Source organism: Ischnura elegans, chromosome 13 (genome assembly GCF_921293095.1).
Source record: "Ischnura elegans chromosome 13, ioIscEleg1.1, whole genome shotgun sequence".
In the NCBI taxonomy this organism is placed as follows: Eukaryota; Metazoa; Arthropoda; class Insecta; order Odonata; family Coenagrionidae; genus Ischnura; species Ischnura elegans.
Window position 1 is genome coordinate 17,956,505 of NC_060258.1, and position 13,159 is coordinate 17,969,663.

General features: G+C 39.2%; 2 protein-coding genes and 2 long non-coding RNA genes across 4 annotated transcripts; 1 reads left to right on the plus strand and 3 right to left on the minus strand.

The window, feature by feature from the left end:
• Positions 1-225: 225 nt before the first annotated feature.
• LOC124169984 lies at positions 226-498 on the minus strand. Its single transcript, XR_006867276.1, has 2 exons — positions 437-498; positions 226-362 (listed from the first exon to the last, which is right to left on the minus strand). It is a non-coding gene; the product is annotated as an uncharacterized LOC124169984 (long non-coding RNA).
• Positions 494-815, minus strand: LOC124169983. Its single transcript, XR_006867275.1, has 2 exons — positions 733-815; positions 494-638 (listed from the first exon to the last, which is right to left on the minus strand). It is a non-coding gene; the product is annotated as an uncharacterized LOC124169983 (long non-coding RNA).
• A 3,070-nt stretch (positions 816-3,885) lies between these two features.
• On the minus strand, positions 3,886-4,676 carry LOC124170348. Its single transcript, XM_046549070.1, has 2 exons — positions 4,402-4,676; positions 3,886-4,240 (listed from the first exon to the last, which is right to left on the minus strand). Exons 1-2 carry the CDS (start codon positions 4,646-4,648, stop codon positions 4,083-4,085), a joined length of 405 nt encoding a protein of 134 aa, XP_046405026.1. The 5' UTR covers positions 4,649-4,676; the 3' UTR covers positions 3,886-4,082.
• A 426-nt stretch (positions 4,677-5,102) lies between these two features.
• On the plus strand, positions 5,103-8,837 carry LOC124170053. Its single transcript, XM_046548737.1, has 7 exons — positions 5,103-5,195; positions 5,312-5,368; positions 5,446-5,578; positions 5,659-5,907; positions 6,937-7,107; positions 7,525-7,772; positions 8,823-8,837. Exons 1-7 carry the CDS (start codon positions 5,103-5,105, stop codon positions 8,835-8,837), a joined length of 966 nt encoding a protein of 321 aa, XP_046404693.1.
• The last annotated feature ends 4,322 nt before the right edge of the window (positions 8,838-13,159 follow it).

Consider the following 13,159-nt stretch of genomic DNA (forward strand, 5'->3'; position numbering starts at 1 on the left):
TGGATTTTTCTTAACTAAGGTTGAAACTAACAACAGGGATAAAATGATCAAAATCTGAGATGGTAGGCGTGGGACCCCCCAAAAATTGGTTGAGTTGACATGGAATGACCCTGCTCTTATTTATTTTACCTCATACCATATTGACTCAAGCTAACTTATATTAAGCCAATAGGTAAAATAAAATTTGAAGCAACTTACGGAGCCAGGTTCTCTGCAATTTTTTTCCCCCATGCCAGTGTTCCGTCGTCCATTCAAGTCTCTGGCCAGCTTTGATAGCATGGTCATCACCTCCGTGGACTTTTGAGACAGTGCTGAGTGGTTGTCCTCAAATCCAGTTCTGGTTAAGAACATTTCGTAGTGAGCTGCAGGGAAACCATAACAAATCAATAAATTATATCTACAAGTGCAACTCAGGAATATCTGTAAATATATATACCTCTAGCTGCTGCTTCAAATTGTGTTGCGAATGGCACAAGCTCTCCCTTATTCTGGCCATGGACCCGATACCTCAGTCGCTTGGCCTCTTCTCGACTGTAACAGCCTAGCAGGAGTGCCCTGCACCATTTCTTGCTATTAGTTTCGCACTCCATCACTCTTAGGGCAGTTGCAGCAATTGGTATTCCTGGTGCAAGAAATGCCTTGAATGAAAAAAAAATGAAAATGAAAAAAAGGGAGTTATGGGAAGAATGTTAAGATCACGATGTAGGAGAGAATCTAGAAATTGGATTTTACCTCTTGTCCTTGTGCACTGCTGCATGAAGCTAGTTCACTTGCGACACCACTCGTAGGCAATTTAGCATCTGCAACAAGCCACAATCATTCAAGACTGGATATAGTACAATTGGTAAAATTAAGAGGGGGAAAAAGGCTTCCAAGAAGAGCATAATGCTGTAACACCTAATTTTGAGTGGTTTGTTTTGGTTGTTGGTCTGGCGTAATAATAAGCAGCAGAGGTGGAGTGAGGTAATTGTTGGGATTGTTGACGGCGCGGGAGGAAGTGAAAAGAAGGGGAGTCGGATTGTGATAGTTATGGCAGACGGGTGTTCCCTTGCTCCCGAGTTTGTATCATTTAAAGTTTAATAAAATATTTGTAAGTGACGTGTGAAACAAAGAGTAGTTAATGGAAACGTTACATTTTGGCGCCGCAACGTGAGGGGCACGACTTCTCGAGAGGATCGAGACCACGGAACGCCTGAGGAACGAGTCGCGTCGTAGAGAGCGGGAATTCAAGATGGCGGGAGTGAAAAAATTTTACGAACTGAAAAAGGTGGATTTACAAAGTTTGTTGAGGGATCGGGGATCGACGACCCAAGGGGCGAAATTTGAGCTGCAGGAGCGTTTAAAACCGCTTTTGATAAAAGAAGGGGTAGATATAGAGACACATGAGTTTGAGATAGAGACGCAGGACCAAGGAAACAGTGACCTACGGGTGCTACTAAGACAGATGCTAGAAGAACAGAAGAGTCGAAATAGAAAATGGGAAGAAGAACGGGAGAGTCGAGATAGAAAATGGGAAGCAGAACTGGAGAGGCGAGATAGCAAACAAGAAGAAAGAGACAAAAAGTTGGAGGAGACAATAAAAAGCATCAACGAAGGGCTAGCGGCGTTTCGGCGAGAATGTAAGGGGAGAAAGGAAAAACAAGTGGAGGAAGTGCCCGGGAAGATGGCGGACGGACAGCAATCCACCACAAAGGCAGCTGGGCTGGATGAGGAGGCGGTCCAACGCATCGCGCGTGAGAGGGACGCGAGACCCAGCGTCGCAGTGGCATCCGCGGTGCAGTTGAGGGTCCCGACGTTCGATGGGGGGCATACATCGGGACCCCGTGAGGAGCGTGCGTGGAGGACGTCGGGAGTCGCGTTCCAGCACAGCCAGCAGCACGGATGGGACTCGAGGAGGTCGCAGCAGCGGGAGTGGCAGGCGTCGAGCCAGCAGAGAGAGGGACGACGGGACAATAACTTTCTCGGCGATGGATACGTTCACCGGCCGGGCGAAAGATCAGCTGATCAGCGGCCTGCACTAAACAATGTAGCGGAGGCGCGCCAACCGGAGCAACAGCACCTTGTCAATTCCATGATGGCGGAACGAAACAATGACATAACCGAGTTCACGACAGTGGAGGCTAATTTCGGGAAGAAATCGGAGCGATTATGGGTTAAGTGGCTTAGATCAGTAGGAGAAAGTGACTCTGAGAAGATCGCGAATGGTATATTTAGGATACGTGAAAATAACGTAAGGAAGGACGAAAATCGGGTAGAGAGAAGAAGGAAGAAATACAAAAGGAAGAGAGTAAAATTTAAAATAGTGCGATTAGATAAGTGGCGAAAGTAATTACATCCTGGAGAGATGGTGGAAGGGTGATATGACCACATAAAATTGAGGGTAAATACATGTGTTATAAATTGATAGGGATGATAACAAAAATGTTTTGTTGGTTGTTTATTAAATACATATGTAATGTTTATGTGCTTGGAATGAATGATGACAATGATGAATGAATGAGTAACGTGTATAAAGCAGGGGAGTGATAAGTGAAATAAGTGTGGCAAATAGAAAAATGAAATGCCAGTATGGAGTGAACAGTGTTTATGTGATGGGAAGGGAGAGTGTAGTGCTCTGGCTTTAAACTGCAATAGAAGAGGTATGAATGTGTTTTCAAAGTTATGGTTTCAAGTATTTATTATTTTCCTAAATATTATTAACAATCTGGTGCATTATTCATGTCAAAGCCGATGTTATATTCGATCAAATGGTCAACGAGGCAATATTCTGTTAATGTGATATGACATGTGTTCCCACTGTAAAAAAATAATTAATTACAATTAATTTAAGGGGGAAGCTCAGAACTGAAGGCGTTGGGGCCACGCCCATAACCCATAATACTCTGTTTTTGAAGGCGTTGAAAAAGAAAATTGCATGTCATTCCATTTTCTTTTCCAATGGGGCAAATGTAACACCTAATTTTGAGTGGTTTGTTTTGGTTGTTGGTCTGGCGTAATAATAAGCAGCAGAGGTGGAGTGAGGTAATTGTTGGGATTGTTGACGGCGCGGGAGGAAGTGAAAAGAAGGGGAGTCGGATTGTGATAGTTATGGCAGACGGGTGTTCCCTTGCTCCCGAGTTTGTATCATTTAAAGTTTAATAAAATATTTGTAAGTGACGTGTGAAACAAAGAGTAGTTAATGGAAACGTTACAATGCATAGCAGTAGCTGTTGCTGAAATGGAAGCTATTAATCTTTGTTGCAATGTCAATTATTTAAAATTTTAAAATTAAATAAAATATCATAGGAAAGATGAATAGGAGGGATTTAACAAGGAAGAGGGCACTCATTCAACCATTGACCCACTACAGCATGCTTTGAATCACACTTACTTAGAGTTGAGTCGACAGAGGCCAAGCAAAATTTTACACTTGATACCTCTGAGGTCAAATTGGTAACTTGAGAGGTGAGGGCATCAAGTCTTGAGATGATCGCATCATCTTAAATTGATTTCGCTTCTAAACCTTTCTTTGCTTCTAGAGCAACACATTTCCAGTGCTCTGCCTCCTCCTTGTATTTCTTCACTTCAGAATCTTGGTCTAAGCCACAAGGGAAGGTGTTACCAGATGAAGACTTTGAAACACACTCATTGAGGCTGGCAGGTTTCGACAACTTAGATTTCTTTGAAACCCCAGGTTTGCCTTCACAAGTGATTGCCTTGACAAACTCATGCATTTTGTCCGTACTACAAGTATTAGCACTCCACTTCTTACTTTCATTCTCTGCATTGGACCGCAATAGGAAAAAATATTATTAGTATGCCATATTCTTGCATATAAATATTGGCCAGTGTTGAATGCTAAATATAATTTTGACAGCGAATGAAATTTACATTTGATTTCTGAAAATGAGTTAAATCCTGACATTCACCAAAATCCAGATATTCATCCAGGGATTCAATAAAATAAGAATGTGAGAACTCTATCGAACCTGAGATTCAAGTGAAGTCTCATGTTCGATTGTTTTGTCATGTAAATCAACACATAATATGCTTCTTATTGGAAAGACAGGATTCACGACATATGATGTGAAAATAATTAATAACTAATCGTAATAAGAGAGAAAACAAACCTTCTTCGGTTGCACCAATCTTGCTCGCTCTACTTCACTCTCAGACCCAAGAGCATCAGAATCTGTCGGTCGCAAAACTGGCCACTTCAACCTGGACTTCTGGATGCTCTCGTTCAATGCTTTTTCATTCTCTGTGGATGCATCCCGTAGATAATAATAATTATAGCAAGTGTATTGTATTTTTTAAGGTTTGAAACTTTGAACAAAAACCAAATCGAATTTTCAAAAAATACCAAAGTCATACCTCGTGACATAATTCAGTAATAAAATAGGCGACTTGGATGAAACTTACCGGCAATTCTACAAATGTAAACTTTGAAGAGCTGATATTTGTCCTTCGCATCACTCCACTCCTTCGACTTTATCAGGTACTTTTGCCCGGGATTAAAGTCTTTATCATGCCACGGCTTGTGGTGAACGAGTTGATGCACTCTAACCGTTTCGTCCAGTCCATCCGTGTGCTTACACGCTACAAGCCAATCTTCCGGGATTTTTTCAGCTGCAGCAGCAACACAGTTGTCATTTACTGGATAAGGCATTATTTATCTAAAGCGCAGATTTACCGAATCAAATATAGAGAAGACCGACGTCAAAATTTAAACAAACATTCGAAACGTAAGTACATAAACCGACGCGTAAGGAAAAATCCAAGCAACGTGGTTACGAATTTCTGCATTCAGTTGTTTGGTTGGATATGTCCTAATTGAGTAAAATAGTACTTCATGAATTTAAAGTGTAACTTTCGATATGTTCTTGACTATGGCGTAATACTGTTATTTATCCTCCGTCTCAATTCCAAATAAATCCGGTATCGTGATTTATGCTTGATACTCCCTGTTAAACTGAAATGTGGCGTGGGGTGTAGATCGAGTTTTTCATACTACACAATATTCCCTGCTTACACCGCGCGGAATTTTTCATACTGTCATGCTGAAAATTATGATATGTTACTGATACTAATGAAGAGCACTTTTAGATGTTAATATTGAGAAAATGAAACGATATTTGCATGACGATTCCCCTATCCCAAGACGTACAGCTTATCGTCGCCGTAAGGAAGCACTTATAGCTGCGAGGCTGCATGTGGTAAGATTATCTATGCATCTTGGTAGACATCTTTAATGGAAGCATGAAGAATTTTAGACATATTTATCTAAAAACCTTGGGAAGCATTTCATGAATCAATCGTTTTGTCCACACAGAGCCCTGACAGCGAAACGGAGTCTGAGCACAGCGGCAGTCGGACGGAGGATGAGAACGTTAGTGTAAATTACTTATTATTCGATATTACTCGACTATCGCGGAATACGCGCAATAACAGTAAATTGCATTGCAGGGCTATAAAAATTCCAGTTCTGGCAGGCTACTCCCGGTGCCCTTTCCTATCGAAAATGAAGAGACGGATCTGGGTAGAAATTTATCCGACGGCCATAGTACAACTTCCCTTATAGACGTGGGGAACACGAGCGGTGAGTGTCTGTTGTCAGAAATTTTACCATCATTTAAAGTCTTTGGAACCATTTATAACTCCTTTCAAAAAATTTTTCAGAGGCATCTCAGTGTGGAGAGAGTGATCATGATAGTCAGAGTGGGCGTGATATTTATGAGAACATATCTAATGACGAGGGCAATGAACTACTGTATGAGGATGTTGAGAGAGGCCTCAATTCTCCTCCTCCTCTAAATGAAGACATGCCTCGTGAAGCCAACCAATTTCGGGGTGTCCCTCTTTGTCCATGCACTACTACTACCGAAGGAGATACTTTCCTGATGTGTTTGCTCCTTGGTATACGTCATGGTTTGTCTTGGGTAGCAATAGTTGATATTTTAAAGTTTGTAAACAAACTATTTGGTAGAAAAGTAGTTCAGGATTCTAAGTATTTCCTCTTAAAGCATTTGGACCAAGATAAGAATGTAATTACCGTCCATATGTATTGTCGCGCTTGTGAAAATTATTTAGGAACCAAGGAGAAAGTGAATGAGGAACAAATTATTCAGTGCAATAACTGTGAGGAAAATGTGCAACCCTTTGCAAAGAACTCCTCTTATTTTGTTTCCGTTAAAACAGACAAACAATTTCAAGCTTTAATGGAAAAACCAGATGTGGCGCAGGAAATTATGACTTATCACTTTGAAAGGTGCAAACTGAACAATGATGCATACGAAGATATTTATGATGGATACATGTACAAAAAATTGTGTGAACCTGGTGAACCTCTTTCAGACCCAAAAAACGTTTCAGTTACAATTAACACGGATGGTTTAGCTCTGGGTGAATCTTCTACGCAGTCTGCCTGGCCAATATTTATGCATATCAATGAACTGTCTCCACAAACAAAGAAGAAACATCTGATTTATGCTGGTATGTGGCTGGGTCGGAAACAGCCGAACATGAATATTTTCTTGAAGCCTTTTGTTAATGATTTGAAAAAACTTGCTGATGATGGTTTTGCTTGGAAAGACTCCAATGGTGTGGAGCAACGTAGTAAATTCATCCCTATCTTGGCGGTATTAGATTCAGGAGCTCGATACAAATTTTTGAACTTGACATCTTTCTCGGGTTACATGGGATGCACATTCTGTTATCAGAGGGCTGAAAACACACAGCATGGACGTAGATTCACTGTATGTAAAGAGCCTGCTGCATTGAGGACTCAAGAATCTATGCTTGTAGACATGCAAATTGCTCATGAACGTAGAAATAACAGAAATACCAAAGAGCGAGTTTACAGAGGGTGTAAAGGTCTTACCCCATTAGTTTATTTACATCCATACTTGAATTTTGGTTCTGGGGTTGTTGTTGATTTTATGCATAATGCACTTTTAGGAGTCACTCGTGCTCATGTATTTGCACTCCTCAACACAGCTGGTGCTCCATATTACTTAGGTGATCCAGAGAAAAGTTATGTGATGAACCAGCGTCTAATGCAGATCAGGCCTCCAAGATCAATAACAAGAACACCCAGGGAACTTACGCACATAAAAAAATACACAGCTGGTGAGTGGAGAGCTTTTCTACTTTTTTATTCAATTGCTTGTTTTGATGGTCATTTAAATGGTAAATATTTTGAACACTTTGCTCTGCTCTCAGCATCTTTTTGCATTCTGCTCAAAGGTTCTATAACAGGCAATGAATTAGAATTGGCACATGGCTATCTAATAAAATACGTTTTTCTCACCCAACAGCATTTCGGTGAAACAGCTATGACGTACAATGTTCACCTACTGCTACATGTTACAAAAGCAGTTTCCGATTGGGGGCCTATTTGGGCCTACAGTACTTTTGTGTTCGAGGGTGAGAATCATTTTTTGAACAAAATGCACACAAGTCCTGGAAGAGTCGCCTTACAACTCACTCGCAGATACTTAACTTTTAAAGATTATCCAAACCTGTGTGAATGCTTGGCATCTTCAGATGAGCCTCTACTTTTTATTAAAGACATCACTGGAAAGAGGTATTCATTCCACGTAGAGTGCAATCAATGTGTTCTGATTGGGAAATCAACAACTCATCGTTTGAGTGCAGAGGACTTGGAGTGCCTAAGAATACTAGGTGTTGATTTCTTGGAGGAGACTGTTTACAGTTATAGTAGAATGCTGCACAGGAAGGTGCGCCTAACAACGAAGGGTTATTCTGAGGGAAAGAAAAATGACGATTCCTGGGTAAGAAGTAGAGATGGCAGAAGGGGATTCATAAAATCAATTTTCCACTTTCTAAGTAGAGAAAGAAGTAACATTGTGGTTATCCTCCAAGAAGTGACGATTGACAAGGCTCCCATTCTTCAAACTCAAATGCTAATGGTAAACCACGTTAAAAGAATCCTTGATAAAGGTAGTTCAATTGCCATTAAACCCTCAGACATCATTGGCCAATGCATTCACATGGAAACAGACACAGGAAACTTCATAGCTGACGTTCCTTATGGTTGTTATGGAGATTAGATTCATTATTTGTTATTAGTGCTTAAAATCACACAGATATCTGGGCAATTCCATTTTATCACAGTAATAAATAAACACATGACGGAATTACCAATTGCTTCTTGTTTCATAGTATCATAAAAACAATTTAAGAGTTTTTGTGACGAAATTACCAATTTTTCATGTTCACTTATATCTGTATTTTAAAATCTATGTACACTATGTATTAAAGTTGATATTTGTTTCAAAACGTTGCCAAAGCTATACTTCACAAGGCCCACAATGCAATAGAACACTACTTATGTTGTTTTTTGATAAATATTACTCTGTAAACAATAATGAAATAGTTCATAACAAATCTCTGTCAACCATCATGAATTCAACCTGACCTGAATGTAACCTGATGATAATAAAATCTTCTTTTCAAACCTAGTAAGTTATTTTGCAACAAAAGTTCCCTATAACACTGAGTGTTGATCTACACTTGACAAAAAAATGTGGTACATGATGTGGCCTGAAAAATGGGTACAGTTGGTGAGAATGGCCTATAAGTACAGAAAAAGTGTAAGGAGAGGTAGAAAACATGGACTAGGTATACACTTCTGGGGTAACATCTCTGTACTATGAGTATAAATTATTGGTATCGTGACACAGTGGTAAAATTGTGATGACATTTGTGTACCCAAAAATGGTGATTGATGTGTACAAATTGTGTACACTTCTGGTGTATGAATAGACTGGCAACTTAGTGGTATAATCTGTGTAACATCTTATGCAACACATTGAGTACAGGTGTGGTACCAATAATGTACAGGATGTACCAACTGTACGATTTGTGTAACTTTGTGAGTAGAAAAGTGTAGTAAATATGTAATTTTACATAATGTACCATATTTTTACACATATTTGTTACACAGATTTTTCGCCAGGGTAGTGCTTCATAGCTAAAAAGTGCATACAAAAGTAGTATCATTTTATCGAAATTAGAATTATCGTTTGCCTACAGCTCAAAGTCTTCCCTCCAGGAAATATTCCCAAAGCGGCTTACCAAAGCACATAACTCTCTTGATGAATCGTCAACTCACCACAGGTGCTCGAACACGCAAAAGTACAAAAATTTACCAAAATTAATATTATTGTTTGCCTTGCAAAAAATTAATTTTATCACAGTTTTTCTGCTATGAAGAGCATTCACCCCAAATGTAAATCCCACACGTCAGAAGATTTTGAATACTTTTATTTCTACGCCAAAACCTGTAGCAATAACTAGAATGAGCAAATTAAAACTATCCGTCAGAATTTTTACAGATTTTTCCTCTTTTGCGGTCAGTTCTATGCAAGTAAAAATGTAAGTAAAGAATTTACTTTACCTTCATTTAGACATTTAACTGCATTTTGTAACCAACTCCCGTAAGTGGCTGAGCGTTTAATTCTCACGTACATAAATGCTGTTAGCGTTTATATTTAGCTGCATAACAATTAGGGAATTTCATTTACACTGCAATCTAATGTATTCTATATTTTTTCCAGATTTTCTTTCTCAACTGCACTCGACTTCGCCGTTAACTGCACAGTGTGAACATTAGCCATTCCAAACCCACTCGTACGAAGTGCACAGCCGGCCACGAGCTAACGGAAACCGGACTCGAGTGGAGTAAAGTGGAGTACTGAGTGGGGAAATGGAATAGGGGGACATCAAAGTAGAGTGAGGTCGGAAGCAGAGGTCAGTCATGGACCCGGGCTATCATAATTGAAAAGTTCAACAAACTTGGTTGAAAATTTGATTCGACTAAAAATATATACTGAAAAAACACTGCTAGTATACAGTGAGTAAGTGTTAAAACACAGAAGCGTTATTAAATGTTTACTCCTCCACTTTTTTACGAAAACAAGTTATCATTGAATCGATACACAAAATCCACTAGTTCATGGAAATACCACTACAATAACCGTATTTTTATTGTATTACCATTAGTAGATATTAGCAGCGTTCCATTTTATCACCGATAGAATATTATACTTCTGGAAAGAAAATTAATAATTGTTATATACAGAACCACAAAGATCTTTGCGATAATCTTTTAATAAGTCTCCTGATGACTAAAGCAGACGTATCAATAAAACAAATGAATTGAAACAATGTCATATTACTGGTTCATTTTCTTATGAAACAATAAAAGCTCGTGCAATAGTATTACGAAATGAACGAAATATTAGCACCTTGCGGTATAGCCCGGATATGTTACGAGCGCGATTTTGTCGGCCCAGGCAATTACCGTAACCTTTACGGGAACCACTTCTCTGCTGTATATATCACATTCCCTGAACCGCAATGGAGTCCTGTTTGACCGCATGTATTCAGCAGCTCCTAGCAGTTGCAAAAAGCCAATGTGGTGACTGCCTGAGAGGGTCGACGGAAATTTTTGGAGTCAAGAGTAGGCAATTCTTCTTCATCTTCTTATTCCTAGCGTACATAGGTATTCTGAGTAGACAAATAATTTAGAGAAAATGTCCATTTTGCATGGACAAGGCCTGATTCTGAGAGACAGACTGCATAGTGTTAAAAATGTGAATTGGTTACATTTACTTGCTTGCTATTCAGTGAGTTATGTATCACATAAGTTCTTATACAGTAACGAACACATACAACAATTTTATTGTGAGGATCACCATCTCATACTGAAGAAGGCACGACAACATTTCACAAGGAAGGCACGATAAGAGGCATTGGACATGGTTTCCATTCATCAGTCACATTTCAATTGCTGCTTTAAATATCAAAAGACTATAGATCGTTGCGTTTAAATTGTGGTTCTGAATATAAGAAATTCATAGTGTGCACGGTTTTAACTAACTTTTGAAATTATAAAAAATATTGCTATCAAACAATAAATTCTGTAAAAATCTTTTTTCTCGCGTTCAAATAAATAACTTTCTATGATCCTGGCAGAGTCTCTAAATAAATTGCTTCACATGCAAAAAAAAAATATTGGGGGATGTTCCAGTATTACACCCTATTTAATCTGAGGATCAATGAAGTAACTGAATAGTGTGTGCACGTACTGGAGTAGAGCTATTGAGTTTTGTAGCCGAACATTCAACTAGACGTTTCTCGTTTTATATGAAGCAATTATTCGTCATTGAAGAGTAATAATAAAGAAAACAATACCATTAACAAATATTTTTGTTTCTAATTCCTCAAAAATAAAGGCGTACCAATTTAAATCCTATTCTGAGTCAAAGAATGAAGATGTCTCAATTTGAAAAATATTTTCACTGTTAATTAGAAGATTTTTCACCTCCTGTGGTATAATTTTACTTTATGGGGAACCACCGCAGAACAAGAAATAAAAGGATGTGATTTTATCAGAAGCGTGGAAAATGCCATCGTTTTTGGCAATCCTAGACCCTTCTCTGGAGTGTTTTTCACGGCACCTTCTATCCTTGGGGTGAGCTTCCGACGTAAAAAGTATGGCGTTTTTCAAACTTTCCGCTTCATGTATTTAAACCTTGTGATTTTTATGTGGCATGTGATACTATGTATAAAGGTTTACATACAGTTTAGCTAGTTTTAAGTACACCGGGACTAGCCGCGGTGATAACTTATACGGGAGTCACCCGCAATGCACAATCGTGCGAAAAATCCACAGAGAAAAAATCAATCCCGGTCAAGGCGAATGATTTTTTCTCTGTGGATTTTTCGTACAGTTTAGCTGTTTTTTCGGCATTTAGCTGAGAAAACCGTATCATTTACTCGAATTCCAATCGGTACAGCTCTCAAAACTGCTGAGAAGTGGGTAATTAGGTTAAAAAAATTCCTGTAAAAGGATTATGCTTGGCACTTTATTAGGATTTCCAGTTTATAATGATTCACTTAATCACGCAATAATGACATTCAAACTAATAACTAAGAATACCCACTGAATTCTAAAGTTGTCATAAATCTACTATTTCTTTAAAACCACTCATCCAGATTCCAAAAATATTGATGAAAATAGAGTTTTTGAATGAAGGCCATAAGCAACGTATTTAATTTCTTGTCCCCTTCCAAAACAATTTCTTTTTGTAAAATCTCCAATACGAATGATTTCTTGCCCTTTGCCAAGATCACACTATGCAAATCTTGGTGAGTCACCTTCGTTGTATTCATGACTTGCCAGCTTCAATGTGAACGTTGTTCGGCACACACTTCAACAAGGATGCTGAAGGGAGACCAATGTTTAGCTCTAGCCTATAAATGAGAGTCAAGTGCAGTTAAGAAATGAATCAGATTATAGAGTGAATGAAATTTTTCATTAGTTAGGATCCTAAGCATCTTAATATAATCACTAATTTACGTGCGTGTGAATTAAACGCTCAACTACATACGGGAGTTGGTCATGAAATGCTGGTAAACATCTTTATGAAGATAAAGTAAATTCTTTGCTTACATTTCTGTTGATAGAATTATTTTGATTTTAAAAATGAAAATTGTGTTATTACTTTGGAATCAACCTCCCAAATATTTATCGCAACCACCACGCACAGTCTCTCGACTACGGAGCAACGTATTGGTGAGACATAAACGGTGTGTTCAAATATGAATCCAAAGACTGGAAACAGCTTGCCACGTAGCCCGAAAGAAAACACATCGAAGGCTTAATGTGTGCATGGACGTGAGTTTTATCAGTACATTCCATTTGCTATTTTACTTCCGATTGGGCTATGCTCATGGAGTTCTAAGACTAGAGTTCCTGGTGGAGGCTCCACCTATGATTGCTCAGTCGCGTCCACGACCGTCCGCGTCGGCTCCTGGTGCCGTGAGGGTAATGGATGCATGTCCCTTATGTGGCAATCTTCCAGATGTTCACATACCACTGAAAACGATAGTACAAACATAACTGTGGCGAATGGGGATCGTGTTCACGTAGTGGCTATAGTGTTGGCTTCCCACCCTTTGCGCTCGGGTTAAATGCTAGTGGTGGTGAAGAATTTTCAGAGACTACCCGATCTCTACTTGAATGTGGTAATGAGGACATTTCAAGCGCAACACTCTGTCCGTCGGATGGGAGGTTAAGCCGTGGTCCCCTGCGCCTTTCGTTAAGAGCAGGCTAATGCCGATACCGTGTTTTTCTCCACCCTACCCTCAT

What these genes read in the sequence shown, in the direction of transcription:
- LOC124170053 (XM_046548737.1), top strand. Translation starts at nt 5,103, where the DNA reads ATGAAACGATATTTGCATGACGATTCCCCTATCCCAAGACGTACAGCT. An exon ending in TAGCTGCGAGGCTGCATGTG is followed by an intron (nt 5,196 to 5,311) that starts GTAAGATTATCT and finishes TTGTCCACACAG; the next exon opens with AGCCCTGACAGCGAAACGGA. An exon ending in CATAAAAAAATACACAGCTG is followed by an intron (nt 7,108 to 7,524) that starts GTGAGTGGAGAG and finishes TGGCATCTTCAG; the next exon opens with ATGAGCCTCTACTTTTTATT.
- LOC124170348 (XM_046549070.1), bottom strand. Translation starts at nt 4,648, where the DNA reads ATGCCTTATCCAGTAAATGACAACTGTGTTGCTGCTGCAGCTGAAAAA. An exon ending in TTACATTTGTAGAATTGCCG is followed by an intron (nt 4,241 to 4,401) that starts GTAAGTTTCATC and finishes ATGCATCCACAG; the next exon opens with AGAATGAAAAAGCATTGAAC.